At 47.8% G+C, this 27494-nt stretch overlaps 1 protein-coding gene and 1 long non-coding RNA gene across 2 annotated transcripts in view; both read right to left on the bottom strand.

Moving 5' to 3' along the window:
* LOC310708973 overlaps positions 1-27494 on the bottom strand; it is a 52675-nt gene that overhangs the window by 1712 nt on the left and 23469 nt on the right. The gene's annotated exons all lie outside the window — the stretch shown is intronic.
* LOC310708777 (interferon regulatory factor 4-like) lies at positions 524-23901 on the bottom strand. The gene is made up of 8 exons (XM_083507581.1): positions 23469-23901; positions 22955-23144; positions 19714-19805; positions 14679-14793; positions 12723-12839; positions 6007-6402; positions 3547-3665; positions 524-1446 (listed from the first exon to the last, which is right to left on the bottom strand). The coding sequence occupies exons 1-8, from the start codon at positions 23688-23690 to the stop codon at positions 1309-1311; spliced, it is 1389 nt and encodes a 462-aa protein (XP_083363707.1). The 5' UTR covers positions 23691-23901; the 3' UTR covers positions 524-1308.

The following is a 27494-nucleotide window of genomic DNA, read 5'->3' as shown; positions in this document are numbered from 1 at the left end:
GCCGTATCTGCTAAACTTTCCTCTTCTACCCAACTATTAAAGGTGTAGGAGCCCCATTGGTTTTTTCCACCTACACAGCTGGCATTTTGGGTAGACAAAAAGGACTGCAGAAAGCAACATAATTCTCAGCTGCTTTCCCATCTCTTTAAGCAAGGAAGGACGGAGCAAATCTCACACTTCAAAGCAAATAAATAAATGCTCGCTGGATTGCTTGAAAGGCCGCTCCAAACCAAACCACACTGAGATTTGCTCAATGTATTTCAAGAGGACAAAAGCACAGAGAGAATGTGCCTTAGAGAAGGCTAGGGTTGGTTGACTGAATTTGCAAATCGCTTCCCAGGACAAGAACTCCCTAGCCAATTTATGACAAGAATAAAAGACTGCAATAAGAGTGCATAAAGACATTAAAAGCACACCCAGAGTGAAAATATCCAGTTGTTGGTGCTGCCTGAATGCTTGGGGGAAACAAAGAGGACATTGGTTTGCATATTGAGACAGCTGAAGGCAGCCCTGTACAGGCCAATTTTTAATGGTGGATGTTTTATTGTGTTTTTAAGATTTTGTCGGGAGCAGCCCAGTCAAGCATATAAATAACAAAAATATTATGATGGTAATTTTGTGGCTATAGCATGAAATGTAGAAATGATGGCTGTAATTTAAATAGAAATACAGTGTGTCTCACCATGATGGGGTATCGACTGCCCAGGTAACTTCTGTCTTGCCTGCTCAGGGTGCTGGCAAGGTGGGCAAATTCAAGCCCCCCCTTAGGGTTCCTGACCTTTAAACCAGACTTGGACTGGGCGACCCTCAAACAGAGGACACCTCAAAACAGCGGACTGTCCTTCCAAACTGAGGATTTGCATCTGAGCTGTACCACTTCAGGCTCTGTGTGCACAAGATGCTATGCAGGAAAAAAAATTTCCAACCAGAAGTGTTGCAGTGTGAAAACTAAGCTAGAACCCTGTTATGTGTGCATTTCAGATGTGAGCTTCTGAAATGGGACAGTCAAGAAACATCATCTGGGCTTGTGAAAAATAAACTCCTCTATTCAAACAAGCTTTTTAGTGCATGCCAGTCAGGCACTCTAGATAGCATAGCAGGGGCAGATCAGCCAGGTGACTAAACCAGGACAGTCATCAGGAGAGGCGCCAAACTTTCTCCTTGGCCAGATTCCTACATCGCAGAGGGTTGGGCCAGATGACCTTTGGTGTCCCCTCCAACTCTCCAATTCTACGATTCTATGAACCCTAAGGCCCGCAAGTCCTTTGTCCTTCAGCCACCAAGCCAAGGATGCCACTTCCGGCAGATTCAAGGCGGGCACAGCTGTTTCAGGATCTGGATGATGTTCTTGGGAACGTCGGGAATGCCCGTGTGAGAGTCCTGCAGGAACCGAGGCCCCAGCTGCTGGGCATGGAGGCAGAGATCGTGAGCAAACACCGGTTCAACCTGGGGGCGGGGGGTGAGAAATGGAAGGTCACAACTAGGCGGGAAGTGGGCTGTTTGGCCACAAACAGGAAGTGGGTCACTTGTATCGTGGGAGACACTTCCACAGCTGCATTTTCTGCCCCCCAGCCTTGATCACATTTTGCATGGGGGAGGAGAGGAGGTGGCGGGCAGACCAGCAACAGCGCTTGGCAGCATTTTCCTGTGTCCAGATTCCCACTTTTTGAGATACAGCAACCGTAGTTCATCATTTATTGTTGAATTGAAGTAAACAGTTTTGATTGGATTTTGGAAGGAAGCTATGCTCACCACTATACCATTTTGAATACATGTGCAATTAATTGTTACTGATCTGAATTTTATTGTCTTACTAGTTGGTCATGCAAACTGCTATTCTGAATACAGTGGTGCCCCGCAAGACGAATGCCTCGCAAGACGGAAAACTCGCTAGACGAAAGAGCTTTCCGTTTTGGAGGTGCTTCGCAAAACGAATTTCCTATGGGCTTGCTTCGCAAGACGACAATGTCTTGCGAGTTCCTGCTGGTTTTTTCCCCCTCCCCCCCTTTTCTAAGCCGCTAAGCCGCTTACCAGCTGATCCGATCAGCAGATAAGCCGCTAATAGCCGCTAATAGCACTAATCCGCTAATCCGTCAATGGGCTTGCTTCGCAAGACGAAAAAACCGCTAGACGAAGAGAATCACAGAACGGATTCTTTTTGTCTTGCGAGGCACCACTGTAATGCTTTTTATTGGGCAAGGGGCTGCCGCCAACTGCGAGGGAGGAGGAAGAGGCAGTGGTGAGGTTGCCATGGGGCAAACATACCAGCGGGAGCGCTGGATTGGCTCCCTCAGAGTAGTTGCACCACGCTGGCCTCACTGCCCCTCCTGGTGAGCAGAGGAGAAACTGTGAATGGGAGGTCAGGCAAATTCCACTGCCCCGCCACCACCTCAAGATATTTAGTCCCTGCCCTTCCACTAATCCATCTCCTTTCCCCAGTCCCCAAACCAATGCTATCTTGGGTACAGGAAGTGAGACAGGCCACTGTCTTCATCCTGACATCCATCTTCTAGTTTCACGACCAGGACGTTTTTGACTGGGCGATATCGGGTTTTCAACACTGCGATATATCACCAGCTGAAGATCGTGAAATACAGTGGTACCTCGGGTTAAGAACTTAATTTGTTCTGGAGGTCTGTTCTTAACCTGAAACTGTTCTTAACCTGAGGTACCACTTTAGCTAATGGGGTCTCCGCTGCCGCCGCGCCACTGCAGCACGATTTCTGTTCTTATCCTGAAGCAAAGTTCTTAACCCGAGGTACTATTTCTGGGTTAGTGGAGTCTGTAACCTGAAGCGTCTGTAACCCGAGGTACCACTGTACCGATTATTGCAGAGTCTGAAACAAGGATGCAGCCAGGTAGAGGCACTGGCCGGTTTCACGGTTTTACCTGCATTGTGATTTTGGCACACCCTCCCAACTCATGATTCGTGATATAAAGGTAAAAAGGTAAAGGGACCCCTGGCCATTAGGTCCAGTCGTGGCCGAGTCTGGGGTTGCGGCGCTCATCTCGCTTTATTGGCTGAGGGAGCTGGCATACAGCTTCCGGGTCATGTGGCCAGCAGGACTAAGCCGCTTCTGGCAAACCGGAGCAGCACACGGAAACGCCATTTACCTTCCCGCTGGAGCGGTACCTATTTATCTACTTGCACTATGACGTGCTTTCGAACTGCTAGGTTGGCAGGAGCAGGGACCGAGCAACGGGAGCTCTCCCCATCGCGGGGATTCGAACTGCCGACCTTCTGATCGGCAAGTCCTAGGCTCTTTGGTTTAACCCACAGTGCCACCCACGTCCCTGATTGTGATATACTGTCACATTATGAAACCGGTATCACAATATGGACTTCAAACTGGTTTTGGACAATATATCTCCCAACCCGAACACACACATCATGATTTGCCAATATATGGGCCAGGTCAAAAATTATGAAACCAGTATCACGATATGGGCAATGCATCAATATATCACCCATCCCTATTTGGCACCCACCACTCCCTTGGTCCACATCCTGAGTTTGCCACTCTGTGGCTGCTGGCCAATACCTACCTGCGCCATGATGAGCTTGTGGGGTTTCTGGTCGGGAGCTGTAGGGTATTCCTCCCCAAAGCAGAAGCAGATCTGATATTGTGGCGGCGCATGTCCGTGGATCAGGAAGCCCCGTAATTCTGAATGGCACACAAAAGATCGCAGTTAGGACCCGAGGCTCTCTCTTTATTTTTAAAAAAGTCATTTTTATTTGATTTTGCAGATATAAATTTATAACAACGGCAAATACATATCCATATAAAGAGATTTCTCTGAATCTTGAGACTTCCCCCCATCCCCTCCATCATAGCTGTCAACGTTTCCCTTTTTCTAAAGGGAAATTCCCTTATTCCGAATAGGATTCCTCGCAAGAAAAGGGAAAAGTTGACAGCTATGTCCTCCATGGGTCCTAACGTCCACATTTTCAACTGCATATTATATCATAATCTGTATTTTAAAACTATCCATATTGTCCATAGTACTTGTTACATTACAAGTGAGGTTAAAATCCTGCTGATGTTTTCATCTGCTTACAGCGGTCTCCTAAGTAAATTATAATTTCCCCTCCATTCTTTCTTGAATTTCTTGTCTTCTTGGTCCCTGAGCTTTCCAATCAGTTTTGTCATTTTGGCATAGTCTAACAGCTTGGTTTGCCATTCCTCTCCGGCAGGGAATTCTTTCCATCTCTGGGTCAGTAGCATCTGTGCTGCTGTTGTCGCATACATAAAAAGTATTTTCTTTTCCTTTGGGATGTTGGTACCTACAATTCCTAATAAGAAGGCTTCTGGTTTTTGAACAAAAGTTATTTTAAACATTTTTTTCGGTTCATTATATATCATTTCCCCAAAAAGCTTTTAGTACTTTACATGACCACTTCTTTTTCCTTACATTTCCATATATAAATATATACCTAGGTTTTTTAAACATATCATTTCCAACAATCATATAACATAACTTCTTATCTTATACAATATTTTAGACTTCTGTCAACACCTCTGATGATTTTTCGTTCTTTATCACTTATTCTGCATTTCTTAAAATAAAAAATTCCTTCCAGTAGCACCTTAAAGACCAACTAAGTTAGTTCTTGGTATGAGCTTTCGTGTGCATGCACACTTCTTCAGATACACTGAAATAGAAGTTGCCAGATCCTTCTATATAGTGAGAAGGTGGGGAGGGGTGTTACTCAGAAGGATGGTGGGAATGGGAGATAGGCAGATAATTTCTCTATTACTCTTTATTACCATTAACTAATAATTTTCCTCATAGGCTTTCTTGCAATATTTCAGATAGTCCTCCTTACAAAACTTGCATCTTTCCCCTTACATTTCCAGTAGGTTTTTGTACTTGTCCTATACATTTTTGCTAGCTTACTAGGAGTCAAATACCACTGGCACATCATTTTCATACAATTCTCTCTTAGCGTACAACATGCTGTTTCAGATTCGATTTCTATAACCTTTCCCAATCTGCCATCTGAATGTTATGCCCAGTGTATCATTACAGATTTAACCTGTATATTTAACTAACGTTCTGATCGGCAAGTCCTAGGCTCTGTAGTTTAACCCACAGCGCCACCCTCATCCCTCCGTCACAGGAGGAGAAAGGAAAAAAGGAAAAAATAAATTTAATAAACAATAATAATACTAGCTACAGATAGGTAGCCGTGTTGGTCTGCCATAGTCAAAATAAAAAAATTCCTTCCAGTAGCACCTTAAAGACCAACTAAGTTAGTTCTTGGTATGAGCTTTCGTGTGCATGCACACTTCTTCAGATACACTGAAACAGAAGTTGCCAGATCCTTCTATATAGTGAGAAGGTGGGGAGGGGTATTACTCAGAAGGGTGGTGGGAATGGGAGATTGGCAGATAGCTGAGATGAGCCTGTTGACAACTCTTAATGACTGCAATAGGTCTTACAGGAAAAGGCAAGGGGTGAGAAGGTGAAAAATGGTTTAGTCATGTATAATGAGATAAGAATCCAATGTCTCTGTTCAGACCAGGTCTCTCCATGGTTTTGAGTTTGGTAATGAGTTGCAATTCAGCAGCTTCTCTTTTCAGTCTATTTCTACTACAAAGGAATTTCAGAAATAGACTGGAAAGAGAAGCTGCTGAATTGCAACTCATTACCAAACTTAAAACCATGGAGAGACCTGGTCTGAACAAAGACATTGGATTCTTATCTCATACATGACTAAGCCATTTTTCACCTTCTCACCCCTTGCCTTTTCCTGTAAGACATATTGCAGTCGTTAAGAGTCGTCAACAGGCTCATCTCAGCTACCTGCCAATCTCCCATTCCCACCACCCTTCTGAGTAATACCCCTCCCCACCTTCTCACTATATAGAAGGATCTGGCAACTTCTGTTTCAGTGTATCTGAAGAAGTGTGCATGCACACGAAAGCTCATACCAAGAACTAACTTAGTTGGTCTTTAAGGTGCTACTGGAAGGAATTTTTTTATTTTAATAATAATACTCACGCTGCAGGAACTGCTGGGTGTCTAGGAGTTTGTAGGTTTTCTCCCTCTCCAGTTTGTTGGGCTGGTTTTCGTGGGGGGCCAGCGGTCCTTTCCAATACACCCTGCCCTGGCACTGCCGTTTCATGAAGACCCCTTCGGGGGCCACCCAGAGCAGGATTCCCCGGTGCAGGTGGGGAAGAAGCCTCTGCAAGGCCCCGGTTAATCTGCCGCACTGGCTGCTCCCGGCCAAGGCATCCAGAGACGGGAACAGCACCTGCTCCAGGCCGCTCGAACCATAAAGGCACACGTTGTCCGCCGGAACCGGGCGATAGGTGATCCGGCAGCCCTCCGCCGTTTTGGTGGTGACCTCCTTTACCAATGTGTCGCAGTAGTAGAGGCGGACGCGGAGCCAGCAGTCTGGGGGGCAGAAGGAGGCAGAGGTGAGGATCTGGACGCAGTTAAAAGTCTCCATGTTCTGGGAACTTCCAGACTGGACTACTGCAATGCGCTCTACATGGGGCAGCCCTTGAAGACCACTTGAAAACGTCAGCTGGCCCAAAAGGCAGCAGCCAGATTGCTGGCTGGAGATCTGTCTAGATCTCACGTAAACCCGGTTTTAAAAAGAGCCAATTAACTCCAAAGGAAAAACCCTCTCTAAAATGTATAGACTCCTCCTTGACTAGGAAGTCAAGGAGGAGGAGGTAAAATCAGTACAGTCATACCTCGGGTTACAGAAGCTTCAGGTTGTGTTTTTTCCTATTTTTATTTTTTTAAAATAATATTTATTAATTGTTCAACAGTTTAAACACAACACTACAGAAAACAAAACAAAAACAATACAACAATTCAATACAATACAATACAAAAAACACTACAAAACACTAACATACAAACAACTAACAAAACAAAACAAAAACCATTTAAAACACAATCCAATTTCAATATCTTATCTTTCATTCACTTATTTCCACGACCTCCTCACACCTCCCTTTTTGTATTCCACTTCTATTAATTGTTTCAGCAATTCCTTTCCATCTTTCTCTGTTTTCTATCCTATAATTATCTTAACACATTCTAACCTTATTTTTCCCTTTAATACTCTATTAATCTATCTATACTTAATTCCTTATAACATTTCTACTAAAGCCATATAACTTCATTCCAACATTTTTCTAACATTCATTAATTTTACAGCGTTTTTTCCTATTTTTAAAAGACATCTGAAGGCAGCCCTGTTTAGGGAAGTTTTTAATATGTAATGCTGCACAGTGGTACCTCGGGTTAAGAACTTAATTCGTTCTGGAGGTCCGTTCTTAACCTGAAACTGTTCTTAACCTGAGGTACCACTTAACTAATGGGGCCTCCCGTTGCCACACCACGATTTCTGTTCTCATCCTGAAGCAAAGTTCTTAACCCGAGGTACTATTTCTGGGTTACACTGAGAGCCAGTGTGGTGTAGTGGTTAAGAGCGATAGACTCGTAATCTGGTGAACCGGGTTCGCGTCTCTGCTCCTCCACATGCAGCTGCTGGATGACCTTGGGCCAGTCACACTTCTCTGAAGTCTCTCAGCCCCACTCACCTCACAGAGTGTTTGTTGTGGGGGAGGAAGGGAAAGGAGATTGTTAGAAGAAGAAGAAGAAGAGTTTGGATTTGATATCCCACCTTTCACTCCCCTTCAGGAGTCTCAAAGCGGCTAACATTCTCCTTTCCCTTCCTGCCCCACAACAAACACTCTGTGAGGTGAGTGGGGCTGAGAGACTTCAGAGAAGTGTGACTGGCCCAAGGTCATCCAGGAGCTGCATGTGGAGGAGTGGAGACGCGAACCCGGTTCCCCAGATTACGAGTCCACCGCTCTTAACCACTACACCACACTGGCTCTCACTTAGCCGCTCGCTATGAGACTCCTTAAAGGGAGTGAAAGGCGGGATATCAAATCCAAAATCTTCTTCTTCTTAGCAGAATCTGTAACCTGAAGCATCTGTAACCCAAGGTACCACTGTATTTTTAACACTCGACTGTGAGCCGCCAAGAGTGGCTGGGGAAACTCAGCCAGATGGGCGGGGTATAAAAAAATATTATTGTTATTGTTGTTGTTGTTGTTGTTGTTGTCATCGTCGTCAGTAAATCAGGACGAATGCTCAAGGAGCAGGTTGCTTGGAGAAGCCCCAAAAGACCAATGCAGAGAAAGTTTGGAACTGGCTGAAACTCTTGTTCTTTGGGAAACCATTGGCTGCTCTTAGAAGCCAGGTTCCTTCCAAAAGACTGTGTTTGCAAATAAAGCAAAAGCGACCAAGGTAACCTTAAAAGTGCAATCCTAACCCGCTTACAAGGGACTGAATGCCGTAGGAGTTGTGTCCGAGTATCATGTGGTTTGAGCTGCACCGGGAGTTTCCACAAAGTCAAACCCTGCAATTCTGCTCCTGAACTTGGCACAGCTTGAGGAAAGGGAGTCAGGGCAACCTCTGTTTCACCCACAATCCCCGCATTGCAAAGTGACATTAAACAATGACTGAACGCAGACCGGAATCAAGAAAGACCATGCATCAACTGATGTAAACAAGATTAATCACAAAAGGGGTCACGAAACAGCTGGAGGGCTGTTGTTTAGTCATGTCCGACTCTTCGTGACCCCCTGGACCAGAGTACACCAGGCCCTCCTGTCTTCCACTTTCTCCTGCATTTGGGTCAAACTCATGCTGGTAGCTTTGGGAACACTGTCCCACCATCTCGTCCTCCGTCGTCCCCTTCTCCTTGTGCCCTCCATCTTTCCCAACATCAGGGTCTTTTCCAGAGACTCTTCTCTTCTCATGAGGTGGCCAAAGTCTTGGAGCCTCAGCTTCAGGATCTGTCCTTCCAGTGCGCACTCAGGGCTGATTTCTTTAAGAATGGATAGGTTTGATCTTCTTGCAGTCCATGGGACTCTCCAGAGTCTCCTCCAGCACCAGAATTCAAAAGCGTCCATTCTTCGGCAATCAGCCTTCTTGATGGTCCAGCTCTCACTTCCATACATCGCTACTGGGAAAACCATAGCTTTAACTATACGGACCTTTGTCGGCAAGGTGATGTCTCTGCTTTTTAAGATACTGTCTAGGTTTGTCATTGCTTTTCTCCCAAGAAGCAGACATCTTTTAATTTCGTGACTGCTGTCACCATGTGCAGTGATCATGGAGCCCAAGAAAGTAACATCTCTCACTGCTGGAGGGCTGTTGAGCGGGGTTCAATTCTGCACCGGCTGCGTGTGCCTGCTCCCAGCAAACACAGCAGAATTTAACCCCCACCTGACAGCAGACAAGCAGGGAGTTAAATCTTGCCCAGTTTGCAAAGAGCAGGCTTTGTAAGGGAACCTGAGGGTCATCTAGTCCAGCCCTCGGCATTGTTGGACTATGCAGTTGTCCCACACGGGGATTGAACTCGTGACCTTGGCATGATCAGCACCACACTCCAACCAACTCAGCTATCCAATTAAAATCTCACGGTGTCTTTTTTATCATATGTGGTGGACCTGCCCCAAGGTAAAAGACTTCTGGGAGAAGATTTATAATGAATTTTTTAAAATGTTGAAATATACATTTATTAAGAAACCAGAGGCCTTTCTTCTTGGAATAACAGGTTTGGAATCGCCCAAGAAAGATGTTAGACTGTTTTTGTACGCCACAACTGCAGCTAAGAATTGGAAAACACAAGAAGTCCCAACAGTGGAGGAATGGCAGATGAAGATGATGGACTTTTCGGAGCTAGCCGACCCGAGTGGAAGAGTCCGCAATCAGGAGGAGGAGGAGTACCAGGAGGAATGGAGGAAATTCAAAGACTACTTAGTTAAATATGTTAAGAAAACTTAATTGGAAAAACTTGCAAATACCAGATAGGCTTAGGATTTAAATATGTATTGTTAGAGAATAACATGTTAAAATGAAAAGAAAGATGTAAAGTGATTAAGTTAATTTTATGAGAAAAATGGTTTTGGAAAACTGTTACAATGATATACACTGAAATTCAGCCAGGGGGATTTGAGGAAGTCACTTAATAATGTTACTAAGATTGGATTAAGTACAAATAAGATGTATGTTTGTTTAAAAATTTTGGAAAACCAATAAAAAAATTGGGGGGGGGATGTCACTGTGTCTTATTTCTGCATTGCAGAGGATTGGACTAGAAGACCTTTCGGGCCCCTTCCAAAACTACAATTCTATGATGCAATGGAGGCGGAGAAGGAGGATAATAGAAATCGCAGAATGGCCGCTTTGGAAAGGCCCTTAAATTCATGCCCTAAAAGAGAGGAAGCTGAAAAGGGGAATTGCAAAATGGAAAAGGAATGGCTCCTGCCAATTAATCACAACTTCCTTAAATGTGGGAGAGAAACCCGTTTCAGTGCAAAGCCTGCTTTTAATTTCATCTTCCTCTAGGCTTGGCATAAGACTGAATTTATTATTTCGGTCACAGACCAGTTCCAGCCCACATACAATATCAAAGAAGTCATAAAACACGATAGGGACACATTTGAATTTGCAATTAGGTATAACAGGGACACTACAGATATAGCAACAGTTAAAAATATATATAAGTTAAAACGTAGCTTGGCATAAGATGTATTTTTATTTTTATTATTACTGGCCCTTCAACCTAAGTTATCCCCTTCTCCCTGCTTTGTGTAGACAGGTGACTGGGAGCGGCCACCGAGACCACATAACACGGTCTTGAAAGAACTACATTGGCTCCCAGTATGTTTCTGAGCACAATTCAAAGTGTTGGTGCTGACCTTTAAAGCCCTAAACGGCCTCGGTCCAGTATACCTGAAGGAGCGTCTCCACCCCCATCGTTCTGCCCGGACACTGAGGTCCAGCACCGAGGGCCTTCTGGTGGTTCCCTCCCTGCGAGAAGCCAAGTTACAGGGAACCAGGCAGAGGGCCTTCTCGGTGGTGGCACCCGCCCTGTGGAACGCCCTCCCACCAGATGTCAAAGAGAACAACAACTACCAGACTTTTAAAAGACATCTGAAGGCAGCCCTGTTTAGGGAAGCTTTGAATGTTTAATAGATTATTGTATTTTACTATTCTGTTGGAAGCCGCCCAGAGTGGCTGGGGAAACCCAGTCAGATGGGTGGGGCATAAATAAATTGTTGTTGTTGTTATTTCTGGCCTGCAGAGGGTGAAATTTGGGTTCATCAAGTTCTAGCCCGGTTACAGATTTTGGCATTCCTGCGCAGAGCAGCGTGGCCAACCTTTGCTCTTTTTCATTTTCTTCTTGCTTTCTGCACTGAATTGAGCTCTGGGTGGGTACAATGCAATGGGATTTTCTGCCTCTTGAAAAGCGCGGCGGGGGAAACAAAAGATTTTAAAAGCCTCCAACTCCCCTGCCCATGGAAGTTTCATTTCCCTGTACAGTGGTGCCTCGCAAGACGAAAAGAATCCGTTCTGTGATTCTCTTCGTCTAGCAGTTTTTTCGTCTTGCGAAGCAAGCGCATTGAAGGATTAGCGGATTAGCGCTATTAGCGGCTTATCTGCTGATCGGATCAGCTGATAAGCAGCTTAGCGGCTTAGAAAAAGGGGGGAAGGGGAAAAAACCCGCAGGAACTCGCAAGACATTGTCGTCTTGCGAAGCAAGCCCATAGGAAATTCGTTTTGTGAAGCACCTCCAAAACGGAAAACTCTTTCGTCTAGCAAGTTTTCCGTCTTGCAAGGCATTCATCTTGCGGGGCACCACTGTACTGGCTAACAGCCACGGACACAGCCCTTCTCTGCTCCCAGAATCCAAGGCAGCCTCCCGCTGTGGCGCAATGGGTCAGTGGGTCTGGCTGTTAACCATAAGCTTGGGGGCTTGAGCCCACCCAGGGACAGCTGTGAGCAAGACTCCAGCATTGCAGAGGGTTGGACTAGATGACCCTCAGAATCCCTTCCAACTCCTTAATTCTCTGGTTCCATCAACACAAGAGCAGGAGGCGGCTTTCCCTTCCCAGAATAGAAATCTGGTTGGCCTGTGTGAGAAACTGGAACCTCAGAACTACTACTACTACTACTACTAATAATAATAAATACCCCGCTCTCCCCGGCTCAAACATAATAGGGGGAAAAGACAGGGGGGAAACCCAATTTAAAATACAGGTTAAAATGCAATTTAAAATGCAGCCTCATTTTAAAAGTAGCTGATAAATCAAGACCATAAGGGGAGGGAAACATATGGGTCAGACTGAGTCCAAACCAAAGGCCAGACAGAACAGCTCTGTCTTGCAGGCCCTGCAGAAAGATGTCAGGTCCCGCAGGGGCTTATGACAAAGCATTCCACCACATCGGGGCCAGTGCTGAAAAGGCCCTGGCCCTAGTTGAGACCAATCTAACCTCCTTGAGGCTCAGGACCTCCAAAGTGTTGTTATTTGTGGACCTTAAGGTCCTCCACGGGGCAGACCAGGAGAGGCCTTTGTTGTCCTTTATTGTCTTCTCCCATTCCTTTTAAAGGCATCTGAGCTAGCGCTCATTGTTTTAAAAATTATTTATGGCATTTCTATCCCAGCGTTTTCCTCCAAGGAGCTCAAGGGTCTCCTCCGCCTCCTCACGTCACCCCCCAACACACAACAACCTTGTGAGGCTAGGCACAAAGAGGCAGTGACTGGCCCCAGGTTACCCCCAGCAAGAGCTTTGTGGCCGAGCGGGGATTCAAACCCCGGTCTCTCCCCGGTCCCAGTCCCGATGCTCTAACCGCTATTGGCTGTCTTCGAACAGAGACCCTTTCTTCCTCTCCTTACCCGAGTTGATGTTTTGATTGTCAGCGTACTGGGGATTGGGACCGGCAGCGGTGGGGCTCGGATGGCAGTGGAAGTGTGCCAGGTTACAGCTGTAGAAAAAACCTTTCACCTGGTACCCTGGAAAAGGAAGCGCAACACAGGAGAGCTTTAAACTTGGTTCGTTTGTCCCTGCAGCTTGGACAAAGCCATCTCTTTCCCCAGGTACATATTCTCCAGAGGCTTCACACTGCAACTCTTAAGAGCCCCAGACAACACATATGGCAGATCTCCTTAAGGAAGGGACGTAGCTCATGGAAAGAGCGTTTGCTTTGCATGCAGAAGGTCACAGGTTCGATTCCTGACATCCCCAGGTAGGGCTGTGAAAGACTGCCTGCGTGAAGCTCTGGAGAGCAGCTGCCAAACAGTGTGGATGACCACGTGTTATTGCAGGGGGTTGGAATAGATGACTTTAGGGGTCCCCTCCAACCATACAATTCTATGAGTCTATTTATTTCAGAAAATCTGAAATAAATAAAATCTATTTATTTATTTCAGAACTTAAAAATGGAAAGCGTAATGCTGGTGGTCAACAAAAGAGGTTTAAAGACTGTCTCAAGGCAAATCTAAAAAAAAAAAAGTAGTATAAACACAGACAACTGGGAAACACTGGCCTGTGAGCGCTCCAGTTGGAGAACAGCCTTGACCAAAGGTGTCATGGCCTTTGAAGACACTTGAACTCAGGACTCAAGGGAGAAACGTGCTAAGAGGAAGGCACGCTTGGCAAATCCACACCGTGATCAACTCCCGCCTGGGAACCAATGTCCCCACTGTGGAAGGACGTGTGGATCCAGAATTGGCCTCCACAGTCACTTATGGACTCACTGTTAAAACTGTGTTTGTGGAAGACAATTTTACTCGGCTACAAGGGATCGCCAAAGAAGAAGAAGAAGATACCACTAGGTAGTAAAACACACATTCTCTCTCTCACCTCAAAGCAGCTTACAAAAAGAAGGAAGCAGTGAAACTCCAGTTTAGAACAACTATTTAAAACATCCAAGAAGGATAACAACAGGCTAACAACCTGACATATATTCTTTATATCTGGTGAAAGGTAAAGGTAAAGGGACCCCTGACCATTAGGTCCAGTCATGACCGACTCTGGGGTTGTGGCGCTCATCTCGCTTTATTGGCCGAGGGAGCCGGCATACAGCTTCTGGCCAGCATGACTAAGCCGCTTCTGGCGAACCAGAGCAGCGCACGGAAACGCCGTTTACCTTCCCGCTGGAGCGGTACCTATTTATCTACTTGCACCACATGCTTTCGAACTGCTAGGTTGGCAGGAGCAGGGAGCGAGCAACGGGAGTTCACTCCGTCTTGGGGATTCGAACCGCCGACCTTCTGATCGGCAAGTCCTAGGCTCTGTGGTTTAACCCACAGCGCCACCCGCGTCCCTATATCTGGATAGGTTTGCCTAAACAGAAACGTTCTCATCAGACACCAAGAGCAGTTAAGTGGAAGGCGGCTGCCTGGTGTCAAGAGGCAGGGAATTCCCAAAGGCAGATGCTGCTATTCTGCAAGATGGCTGTCTTACAATTGCAGTATGATTATTACGTGGCCCCTTGATGGACCAATGCTCTGACTCAGAGAAGGCAGCTTCCTGGGTCCACGTGGGCCACTGGAAGGATACGGCCAACAGGGCATTGGGAATGGGCATTGGCACTTTAATAATCACCATCACAACCTTATTATTTATACCCTGCCCATCTGGCTGGGTGGCAGACTTTTCGTCTTGCAGAACCTTTCAGAGGCACAGCAGACAGGCTCCCTTCGAAAGACTGACTAGGATGTTGAATCAGGTCCCTAGAGATTTCTCCCAGGTAGCAGATGAAATAGATCCAATAGTCAAGGGGAAGCAGGGACCCAGAGCAGCAGGGCCAACTCAAAATGGAGCCAAAGGCCCCTGGTCTTCTTCCTTACCCTGGCGCTCTCCAAGGCTTGGCTGGTGGGGGGCCTGGGGTGTCCCTGGGGCGCTCTGTAGAGTCACCAGCTGCTCATCCTTGCTGGCCTGGCCTGACTCTGAAGGTGTTCTGACCTGGGAAGAAAGAAAACACAGCAGGTGTAATTCTGAGCGAGGCACCATCACCCAGGGCTAAGGACAGGAAATAGACTCAGATTGCGGCTGCATTTGGGCTTATAGTGCCCCCTAACTTTGTAATAAATAAATAATAAATATTTATATATATATATACCCTGCCCTTCCCGGTTCAGGAAACCAGGCTCAGGGCAGCTAACAACAAATTTAAAACACTTAATTGATGCTACAAAAAAACAGGATAAAATATGGTATAAAGTGTAAATAACAATAAAATCAATTTACGGGGGAAATCTATCCAATAAACACTGGATGATCACCAGGACTAGCTGGCTAAATTAGTCCCACTTGGGCCAGCGAGGAGACCAGGGGAGAATTAGCTGTGGGACCCCAGTGCGGGTAATCTTCACAAAAAGGGGAGGGGGAGGGAAGGAAGGGGGATAAAAGATCCAGCTAAGTTCAAGTTGAAAGGCAGGCGGAATAGCTCTGTCTTCCAGGCCTGATGCAAGGAGGTTAAATCCTGCAGGGCCCTGGTCTCATGGGACAGAGTATTCCACCAGATCGGAGCCATCACTGAGAAGGCCCTGGCCCTGGTAGAGGATAATAATAATAATGTAAGATATAAGGAGAGCCTGCAGGATCAGGCCAATGGCCCATCTTGTCAAGAACCCTGTTCTCACAGCAGCCAACCAGATGCCCCAATGTCAAACTTGCAAGCAGGATCCAAGCACAAGAGCTCGCTCTCCCTTCTTGTGGTTTCCAGCAACTGGTTTTCAGAAACATTATTCCCTCCAACTGTGTCCCTGAAGCAAAAAGCCTAGTTTTGGGTTCCTTGTTTTTAGACAGAAGCACAGATTTGTCATAGCAGGAGTCGTTCTAGGAGCATGCATTTCCTCCAGGGTGCGAGAAAAGGGAAAACGCCTCTTTTAAGTGCCATGAACCAGGAGCACCCTTTGAGTCGATTAAATGTTTCCAATTAATCACTCTAACTGATTAATAGTTCAGGCATTGCAGCCAGGAGATAGAGCGGCCTCAAGGCACGAAGCCAGGTCAAACTGCTCAGGAGGAGGAAAAGAAGGGAATTTCTAAGCGTTGACAGATTTACCACATCCTGACCTTCAAACTGTAAAGGTAGGCTCAGTGCATCTCCGCAGAAAACTTTTCCATCGCGACATCTCTCGCTTCAAAAGCTCCCATCTGAGCAATGCAAGAGGTATGTGTGCAATTTGCAGCTGCTGCGTGGCTGTTCCGACTGCTAGAAGCGAGTTCTCAAAGATGTCTGCTTCTGGCAGCACCAGGAAAGCTGCCTCAGGAACTTGGGTGTGTTTGCTGTTCCAGGTGGCACCGGGGTCTGGCACCACAAACAGAGAGCATGTGCCCACAATGCCAGGTACGTTGCAGCAGTGGCGTAGCGTGGGTTGTCAGCACCCGGGGCAAGGCAAGCAATTTGCACCCCCTAACCCGTGGATTTGCGCCCCCTAACCCGTGGATTTGCGCCCCCAACCCATGGATTTGCGCCCCCTAACCATAACCCCCAGATGTTGCGTTGCAGGCAAGGTCAGTTGCAAGCTGCCACGGACATGGCTGGTGACTTTGGAACTGCAGAAATTTGGTGGGTTAAATGGTGTATGTGCTTGAACCAGCCCCGCTGATCAGAGGCTATGGGGGGCCCCAAGGCAGTCACCAGTTCTTAGGAAAGTTCGCCATAGAGGAGAGGACTATGACACTTGCAGTGATGTCATGATGTGTGGGATGTACTGCTAGAGCAGTCAAGTATTGTTATTAAATTTTATTTATACCCCGCCCTCCCAAGCCAAGACCGGGCTCAGGGAAGCTAACACCAGTATAAAAACAATTGATTGGAAATGACTGGCAGAATCCGAGACCAGGGAGAAGAGCTTGTGGAAGAAGATTGGAGGAAATTTAAAATTTATTTACAGAAACATTGTAAAAATTTTGAATGCTGATGACGTTGAAATGAACTGAAGGGGTTCTAGCAACAAGGTAAAATGTAAGATGGGATCGATAATAGATAAGTTAAATTGGATATGAATTTGCTGAACCAATTTTTAAAAGGGATACAAAAAAGGGAGGCGTGGGGAAGTCAGGAAAATAAGTTAACTAAAGATGAGAAATAAAAAAAAGAGGGAGTTTTGTTTTCTTTTATATGTGTTTTTTCTTTTTCTATTTTGTGTTTAATGTCTGTATCTTTGTATTTTGTAATTTTGTATTTTTCTGTTTTTGTAATTTTCTGAACTTTTCTATTGATAAAACTTAATATAAGATTATAAAAAAATTGATTGAAATACAACTTAAAAACAAGATTAAAATACAATATTAAAATGCAGCCTCATTTCAGTAGGAACTCAAATCAAAAACTTTTTGGGGATGAAAACGTCAAGTCTTCACCAAGGCCAACTATCCAGACTGGTCCTACGTGGACCAGAAAAAAGCCAGGGAAGTCCCCAAATAGGAGTTCCATCACAGGAGAAAGGAAAACGGAAAGAGGGGAAGGGGATCAAGTTGATTCCAAGCCAAAGGCTAGGCGGAACAACTCTGTCTTACAGGCCCTGCGGAAAGAAATCAGATCCTGCAGAGCCCTGGTCTCATGAGACAGAGCGTTCCACCAGGCCGGGGCCAGTGCTGAAAAGGCCCTGGCTCTGGTTGAGGCTAATCTGACTTCCTTAGGGCCTGGGACCTCTAGGGTGCTACTATTTATGGACCTTAAGGTCCTCCACGGGGCATAACGGAAGAGGCAGCCCCATAGGTACGAGGGTCCTACGTACAACGTTTTCTTGTTGCCCAGAGTGGACACACAGGGGAATGTGGCTCCAGACAGGGAGGATTTCCTTTCACACCTGCTCTGGAGCTTCCTCCCCTTGTGTGTGGCCAGGTAGATGAGCAGGACCCTAGCAGACCCTGTAAAAGGGCTAGCCACGCAGACATCTTCCCCTTTTAGACTTCTCTCTTGGACCTCCTCTTCTGGCTTAGCCAGCACATGGCTCATCTTTGCAGAAAGATGTTATTATGGGAGGGAAATAAAGGGGAAACTCACCAGGAACAAGCCAGACTGGATCGCTTAATTAAAGGATTCTAACAAATCATCAACTTGCTTCCAATTAAGTAGCAAAGGGAACGTGCTCTGCTGTTTGCACTCTAGCGTGAGTGAGGAGGGATCATATCAGAACAATACAGTCATACCTCGTGTTGCGTTAGGTCCACGTTGCGTCTTTTCAGCTTGCAAACGCACCCAACCCGGAAGTGTATACTTCGGGGTTTCGCCCTGCGCGTACATGCAGAAGCGTTCTGCATGCTTTGCGCATGTGCAAAAGCGATCAGCGTGCTTTGCGCATGTGCAAAAGTAATATGCATGCTTCACTCATGTGCAAAAGTGATCTGCGCATTCCACGCATGTGCAAAAGCAATTTGCGTGCTTTGCGCATGCATGCTCAATTGTGCCGCGCACATGCGTGGAAGAGGCACTCCAGTTGCTGGCTTTTCGGGGTGCAAACAGCACCCCGGAACGGATCGTGTCCACAACTAGAGGTACCACTGCATATCCTTCCTTAACATTCCCACATGATGGCAATGCGCTGCCTCCACAGAGCTGTTTGACGGTGGAACAGTCTCCCTCGGAAGGCGGTGAACTCTCCTTCCTTGGAGGTTTCTGAGGTTGGGTGGCCGTATGCCATGGATGCTTTAGCTGAGATTCCTGCATCGCAGGGGGTTGGACTAGATGGCCTTTGGGAGACCCTTCCAACTCTACAAGTCTAGGGTTCCAGGGTTGGAGGCAGCAATGCTTCTGAGTACCAGTTGCTGAAAACCACAGGAAGGCAGAGGGCTCTGGTGCTGGAATCCTGCTTGTGTGCTTTCCATAGACATCTGGTTGGCCCCATGGGAACAGAATGCTGGCCTAGACAGGCCCTGGCCTGAACCAGCAGGCGCTTCTTATATTATGTCTGCTTCATAAACCCATTCTTCCCCTTTCTTCCTCTTCTTTTTTTAAAAAAAACCCCACAGCACATTGCAGATATAATTATTATAATTCCTACTGCCAACACCCAAACCCTGACATGAATAGTATTTTAGTATTTGCTGCCTGGGTTTTGATTGATAGCGTGCATTTTCATTTTACAGTGGTACCTCGGGTTAAGTACTTAATTCGTTCCGGAGGTCCGTACTTAGCCTGAAACTGTTCTTAGCCTGAAGCGCCACTTTAGCTAATGGGGCCTCCTGCTGCTGCCGCACCCCCGGAGCACGATTTCTGTTCTCATCCTGAAGCAAAGTTCTTAACCTGAAGCACTATTTCTGGGTTAGCGGAGTCTGTAACCTGAAGCATATGTAACCCAAAGCATATGTAACCTGAGGTACCACTGTATTCATATTTCACATTCTGATTCTATGGTTTTCACTTTGCAAACAGCTTAGAGGGGTTGCTTCTATGCATTAAGACGCCTATTTATTGGTTATACGAATGAAGGAAATCGCTGGGATGGATTTCCAATGGAGCAGCAAGATGACAGGTAAGGAGACACAGAATACTATAGATGCGCTGCGTTGCCTGCCAAGAGGCTTTCCCAACCTGGTGCCCTCCAGCTGATTTGAACCACAACTCTCATCAGCCCCGGCCAAAACAGCTGGACGGTGTCAGGTTCAGGGAAGCCTAGCCTGCAATGTTAAAAGTAACCGAAAACAAACCCGAAAATTATATTTAAGAAAGAAAAAGGGAAACATTTGCAAAACACAGGAACCAAGTTCTGCTGCAAAACTTGATCCGTCTGGGTTGGCAGCAACAGTGGCATGCAGCTTGAAAGCTAAGGCGGTTGGATTCCTGAATGGCATCAAATTAACTGGGTTTATTTATTTTTATATGCATGACAGTGTCCAAGCCCCAGGATTGTGCCAGCAACACCCTTATACCTCGTTTGGCTTTCCATTTTCTCTGGTCTCTTGGTGTGCCGACGTTGGGGGCTGCCTTGCCTGCAAAAGGGGCTCTTTGCTATTTTCCTTATCTGAAAGGCAGAGAGAGAAAATCTGTTTAATCCCAGATAACATTTATTTGAGTCCCAGCTGCCCCTTATGCACTACTCATGTTAGCACTGCCACCTATATCTGCTCCTTGATCAGTTGGTAATTCTGACCAGTTGCTTTAATTCAGTTTCACTTTCCTTTCTCCCCGTTAATAGCTGTGCTACTCAGATAACCCTGCTGTGCTCGGGCAAAAAATGTTGACGTAGCTCTAAATGAGATCTCAGTGCCTGGTCTACTGGATATTTCTGGAATTATTACAGCACAGATTGTGGAAACTGTGCCATACCTGCGCAAATCGCCACGAGGCCTCCATTCCTCTCTGCTGTCACTACTTAAGATTGTAAGGTCCTCAGGGCAGGGACCTAGTCTCTCTCCCTTTTTTGTTCCACCTACACAGATGTCACTGATCTATCTGTGTGAATAGATATAGCAGATCCAGCAAAGATTGACCAATGGGGACCCAATAACAATATGTATTCAGCTGAGGCTACAGAGGGACAGAACCTTTCTTAAGGAAACTCTCTTGGGAATCCCAGTTGCAGGAAACCCCAGGAGGGGAGAGGGCTCTTGTGCACAGATCCTGCTTGTAGGTTTCCCATTGGGAGAACAGGATGCTGGATGGGCCTGATCCAGCAGAGCACTGCTTGGGTTCTTAGGGTCTGTCTCCAGGGCAATTTCCCCCCAATGGCTGATCGCCAAGGCACGCTTTCTTTCTTGCATTAAAACTGGAGGCGCAAAGCATTCACTTTTGCAGTATAAAAAGAGTGACCATCTCCCCTTTGAGGAGTGCGCTCTGTCCCATTTCTTCATGAGCCGCTGTAGCCCCAGGACCAAAAACGTTGCTGACCCCTGATCTAGCCTAACAGTGTTATCTTGGCTGGCAGCAGAAGCAGGCTCTCTGGAGAGCAAAGTCCACACCAGCACCTGCTACCTTTTAAAATGCGTTTGCAAAGGACGGAGCCCAGAAGGTTTTGCGAGCAAATCAACCAGGGCCTCAATTATTGAGCTATGTGAAGAGGCACTGGCACAGCAGGTTTAGGAGGGCAAGGGTCTCCGCTCCCTACTTTGCCCTCCAGATGGTTTGGCAGGAGCGGAGGAGTGTGGCAGTCCAAGGGGGAATTGCCTCACAAGCCTGAATCCTCTGCACATCGCTTCTCCCCAAAAGTCCTGGCTCAGATGCACCAGGAGAATATCAGGAGAGGTTTAGCATGTGGTCATGTTGCCTTGCACAGAAAATCGCCTTTTGACCAGGTGGAGGAATCTTGCAGAGATCAGCCTCTGGGCAGCTGGGGGGTGAGATAGCCTGGGTGCCCAAATGGGCACAGCCAGGATTTATTTTAGTGGGGGCCAGACACCCAACTGTCATCATCCTCTGTCCGGCTCTGGTCCAGTAGATTCAGAACAAAATGTCTCAACAACAGTTGCTTTAAATAACTTCCTTTTGACTCCAAGAGCTCAGAAAAACCTGTCAAAACCTTTCTACAATTTCTACTTGCAGTTAAGTATTTGTATTTATTTACTTGATTTCGGGGGCAGTTGTCCCCCTTGCCTACGCCTATGGGTGCCCCCAAATTTGTCTGGGGAGCACAGAGGGGACCAAAGTTAGGTTGCTTCTTTGGGCTTTAAGGAATGGGACCCAAGAACCAAATTCAGGTGCTGGGAGAAAGGAACGGGAAATGCAAAGCCACCTGCACGGAAAACAATGACAAGGTTTAGGACCCCATCCAGACCTTGTGGGAGCTGCTGCCTGAGCCCTCTCCCTGCCCCACGAGTTGAGATTCCTGCATTGCAGGGGGTTGGGTGAAGGAGTGTCTCCACCCCCATCATTCTGCCCGGACGCTGAGATCCAGCACCGAGGGCCTTCTGGCGGTTCCCTCACTGTGAGAAGCAAAGCTACAGGGAACCAGGCAGAGGGCCTTCTTGGTGGTGGCACCTGCCCTGTGGAACATCCTCCCATCAGATGTCAAAGAGATAAACAACTACCTGACATTCAGAAGACATCTGAAGGCAGCCCTGTTTAGGGAAGCTTTTAATGTGTGACATTTTAATGTATTTTTAATGGAGTCTCCTACTTTGGAGGTCTTTAAGCAGAGGCTTGACAACCATATGTCAGGAGTGCTCTGATGGTGTTTCCTGCTTGGCAGGGGGTTGGACTCGATGGCCCTTGTGGTCTCTTCCAACTCTATGATTCTATTCTATTCTAATCTTTGTTGGAAGCCGCACAGAGTGGCTGGGGAAGCCCAGCCAGATGGGCTGGGTACAAATAATAAATTATTATTATAGGATGAAATGACCCATCTCTATGATTTTATGATTCTATCAGCTGATGAAAGCAGGAGAAACCAAAAGGAAGGAACTGTGGCTCCAGAGCAGAGCATGTGTGTCACATGCAGAAGGTCACAGGTTCAATCTTTGCCGGCATCACCAGGCAGGGCTGAGAGAGTCCCCTGCCTGAGCCACTGGAGATCCACTGTGGATCAGGGCAGTCTACCTTTTCATACCAAGTGGGCCGCAAGAGTACTTTGACGTGGAACCCACAGGCCATACTGCCTTGTCGCACAGGACAGGGGCGGGGGGAGGACAAAAATGGAACACCCCCCCCCCCTGCAGCCCTCGTGCTGCCTTCCCAAAGCCTGCTGATGAGCGAGGCGCTGGGCTTTGGGAAAGCAGCACAAGAACAGTGAGGTTAGGAAGGCGTCAAATGTTGCCCAGCAGGGCTCCGCGCTGGACCACCCTGATGTAGACAACACTGAGCTTTCTGGACCAGCAGTTTGAATCCGTGCAAAGTTGCATTGTATACGAACCTGGAGTGCTTGTGAAGAGAGAGATAGATCAGGAGAGGCTTAAAATCAGGGGCGGCCAGTGGAAGTGGCAGTGGAACCACTGGGAACACTTCCCTAGCCCTCTGCATAGCTGTCAACTTTTCCCTTTTCTTGCGAGGAATCCTATTCGGAATAAGGGGATTTCCCTTTAAAAAAGGGAAACGTTGACAGCTATGGCCCTCTGTCTGGTAGGATTTGGTCCTGGACTGGTGACAAGGGTTAAGGGGATTGAGGAAGGGGTCTGTTTTTCACAGCAAGAGAGGACCACCTCTCCACCAACTCCTGGGGCTTCAGGCCGCCAGACACACCTGTTTCTTGGGACGCATCCGAGAGGATCTGGTACACCTTGTAGGGCTCCGAGATGTCCAGATGGCTCCTCTCGGGGACCTCCTTGAAGTCGGTGCTTTTGTTCAAGGCGCAGCGCAGGCGGGTCTTCCAGGCGGAGGGGTCGGCTTTGTCCAGCCCTTCGTGGTACTTGCCTTTGTAGACGGCCCAGGCCTGCAACGAGGAAGAGCGGGGAGACGGGTCACCACGAAACTAACGAGGGCGCGGGATTCCCAAGGGCGTTCAAGGGCGCGCCCCTGGAGCCGAGTCCCAAGAAACTCCCCAGCATCGCAGGGCGCAGAGCCCGCTTGCCAGGAGCGCGTCGGGGAGGTTGGAACGGGGCGCGACGCGCAAAGAACTCGGGGTGACGGCGAGGGCGCAAAGCGAGAGCTGCAAGAGGCAGGAGCCGGCCAGGGTCCCGCAAGAATTTGGGAATGGGGTAAAGTGATGCTTGGGAAGGCGCACCCGCGGGAGGCTGCCCTTCGAGGGCGCCCATACCTTGAAAAGCGCCGCGTCTTCTTGCTGCCGGTAGTCCTGCTTGGCCGCGTGTTTCCAGGGGATGCGGAACAGCGTCTTCTCGCCGTTCTCCCAGCGCAGCCCCGGGTAGCGGCCGCTGTCCACCTGCGCGACGAGCCACTCCTTCAGGCGCATCGGGGGCGGCCTCGGCTCCGCCATGTGCTGCTGCGCCCGGGCTTCGGGGAGCTGCGCTCTCCCCACCATGCGCGCCTCCTGCGACGCCGCTCGTGCGCTCCAGCCGGCAAGAGCCGCCGCCGCACCGTCGGGGCTGCTCACCCCGATCCCCCCCTCGACCCTGCTCTCTGTTCCCTGATTCTTTTCCCCCAGAGCCGGTGGAGAGAGAGCCCTGTGCAAGAATCACGGACGGATCTGCGCGGACGGCTGCTGCGCCACGCCGAGCTGCGCGGGCGACGGGAAAGCGAAACTGTGCCGCGTCGGTTTCACTTTCGCTCCGGCCCGGCTGCCAAAAGGGAGCGATCCCTCCCTCGGAGAGGCGGAGAAGGATGGCAAAGCGGGGTGGGGTGTCGTCGACCTAGAATTTGGGTGCGCCGAAAGCGGTGGCCTTCCCCATATTCCTTTTCTGTGAAGATCACCCAGGGGGAAACCATTTCCAGGCTCCCCTAAATAGGTTCGGATTCGTGGCAAGCCACGCGGGGCGCTTCCAGAGGCCCCTATTGCACGAGTATCCGGCCTCATCCGGAAGGTTAGATGGTGCTGCGTCGTCGAGCAAACGTGGACCCCGCGCATTCTCCGTTCGCTGTCCTTACAGCAAGCCCGATAAAGCTTCCAAATCAGTGCCGGTTTTACGTATAAGCTAAACAAGCTATAGCTTAGGGCCACACTCTCTTGGGGCCCCCAGAAAAATTTAAAGGGAAAAAAAGCCGTAATGTACATTACCATAATATAAGATAACAAACAAATAAAATAAAACCTATATACAGCAACAGTGTTTTGTGTTGTGTAGGCTCATATTTGTTATGTGCAAATGGTTTTAGATACATTTTAGGTCCATAAATTAGGAACGTGGGTGGTGCTGTGGGTTAAACCACAGAGCCTAGGACTTGCCGATCAGAAGGTCTGCGGTTCGAATCCCCGCGACGGGGTGAGCTCCTGTTGCTCGGTCCCTGTTCCTGCCAACCTAGCAGTTCAAAAGCACATCAAAGTGCAAGTAGATAAATAGGTACCGCTCCAGTGGGAAGGTAAACGGCGTTTCCATGCACTTCTCAGGTTCGCCAGAAGCGGCTTAGTCCTGCTGGCCACATGACCCGGAAGCTGTACGCCGGCTCCCTTGGCCAGTAAAGCGAGATGAGCGCCACAACCCCAGAGTCGGCCATGACTGGACCTAATGGTCAGGGGTCCCTTTACCTTTTATTGTGCAGATACTTTGCCATTGGGAATCACCCTTAAAAGCACTGACTGCTCTCCTAAACCTCCTTGGGTTCTTTTGTGTGGGTGTCAGAAGTAGAAGCTCAAGAAAAAAGCACACCAAGAACTCAGGCCAATATAAGTTTCAGTCATGGGAGTGGTCCCTACTCACAAATCAATAGTCAATTTTAGCAAAAACTAATCCATTCAAAAGTATTCTGACAAGGATTGCAAACGCAAATAGAGATTACAAACTCAAACTCATAAGGATATGTATAACAATAATTCGTTATTGGCCTGAGTTCTTGGTGTTCTTTTTTCTTGGTATATTTAATAACAAGAACTCCAATTTATTTAACATTAGAGGTACAGTAGAAGCTCAGTTGCTGCAAGATCAGGACAGGTGAGGGGAGAACCAATTTGCGGAGCCTCGTCAAAGGGATGACCTCATCTAACGGCTCTCAGGCTGATGAGGCGATTAATGTGCATTTCAGGCTCCGCGCGGCAATTAGCCGGAATGAATAATTGAACACTTTTTGCATGATGACTTTGGAATACAAATGTCTCCGACTCTCCCGCCCGGATCGCAGGGAGGAAAAAGGCTCCTCTACGCTTGGGGGGGGGGGGGATAGATTGCATGGCTGTTGATGTGGGCCTTGTCGTAGTGGCCTGGTGGTCAGAATCCTGCCTTAGGCTATGGGACGGCCTGTGTATTGATCAGCCATCCTGACTGGCTTGCCAAATCTGACGTGGAGGCTAGATCCTGCTCAGTCTGTGTGGAGCTTTCTTTGAGCCCCGGCGCTTTGCAAGGAGGTTGCATGACTGTGCATTCATTCCGATTTGCTTGCACATTGACACGTCTTCCTGGCAATCGTTCGTTCATCCCACATTTTGGGGGCGTGTGTGTGTTCAAATATTATATTTCAGTGTTTCAAAATAAGGAACGCTCTGTGACTTTCAGTGCAATCAAAGTACTTTGTCAGTTATCCATCTGCCAGAGGGTGAAAACCACGCTGTGCATTAGATAAGTCTGTACTTTTGACTGATCTGCCTTTTGAAAAAAATTAAAAGGAACAGATTTGTACGTTCATAGACTCATAGAACTGTCATCTAGTTCAACCCCCTGCAATGCAGGAATCACAGCTAAAGCGTCGTCATTACAGAACCACAATTTGTGCTTACATCTTTAAAATAAGACAAGCCAATAGTGTTGCCAGTACCCAGACCCTGTTTGAACCAAAAGACGTGGGTGGCACTGTGGTCTAAACTACTGAGCCTCCTGGGCTTGCCAATCAGAAGGTTGGCGGTTCGAATCCCCGCGATGGGGTGAGCTCCCGTTGCTCTGTCCCAGCTCCTGCCAGCCTAGCAGTTCGAAAGCACACCAGCGCAAGTAGATAAATAGGTACCACTGTAGTGGGAAGGGAAACAGCATTTCTGTGTGCTCTGGCTTCCATCACAGTGTCCGATTGCACCAGAAGTGGTTGAATCCTGCTGGCCACATGACACAGAAAGCTGTCTGTGGACAAATGCCGGCTCCCTTGGTCTGAAAGTGAAATGAGCGCCGCAACCCCATAGTCGCCTTTGACTGGACTTAATGATCCAGGGGCCCTTTACCTTTACCTTTTTTACCTGTTTGAACAGGCCAATTGCCCACCTAGCCCCAAATCCTGTTCTCACAGTGGCCAGCCCAGTACCCCCAGGAATCCTGCAAGTAGAATCCAGACACAACAACACTCTTCCCTCTAGTGATTCCCACAGGTTGGTACTCTGATACATGTGGCCTCTGATAAAGGTAAAGGGATCCCTGAGCATTAGGTCCAGTCGTGGCTGACTCTGGGGTTGTGGCGCTCATCTCGCTTTATTGGCCGAGGGAGCCGGCGTACAGCTTCCGGGTCATGTGGCCAGTATGACAAAGCCGCTTCTGGCGAACCAGAGCAGCGCATGGAAACACCGTTTACCTTCCCGCCGGAGTGGTACCTATTTATCTACTTGCACTTTGATGTGCTTTCGAACTGCTAGGTGGGCAGGAGCAGGGACCGAGCAACGGGAGCTCACCCTGTCGCGGGGATTCGAACCGCCAACCTTCTGATCGGCAAGTCCTAGGCTTTGGGGTTTAACCCACAGCGCCATCTGCATCCCTCTGTGGTCTCTGATACTGGACCTTTTTTTAATATCCCTTACCTTCATTTATTGCTAAACAGCGGGGGGCGCACATGCACACACAGAGCTGTCATTCCTGCTTTCCCTGGGGTTGGACTAGATGACTCTGTGGGCCCCTTCCAACTCTACAATTATCTGATTCTATGCTCTTCTTCAACAGAGAGAGCATTTAATGGAGCAGCATAGAAAAATTTGCAAACAAATAATTGACGCATTATTGTTTTTTACACCATGGCATTGTGCTCTTTCTTAAGATGCCTTGACTGCAGTTTGTAGATAGGTGGTGTACAAGCCATGGCGAATAAATTCATACGGAGGGCTGGTTCTCATCGAAGTTGTGGGCCCCTGAGCAAAGCACAATTTTATTTTGATTACACACACAAGTATCTAATTTTGCAGCATCTCCTTACCTCCTTTTTTCCCCTTAAGGGAGACAGCGAGACTTCAGTCTGGATCAGGGACCCATTCCAGTTTCCCACTGAA

This window comes from Podarcis liolepis, assembly GCF_965112155.1.
Source record: "Podarcis liolepis genome assembly, chromosome: 6".
Classification (NCBI taxonomy): Eukaryota; Metazoa; Chordata; class Lepidosauria; order Squamata; family Lacertidae; genus Podarcis; species Podarcis liolepis.
This window is presented reverse-complemented; position numbering and strand designations above follow the sequence as displayed.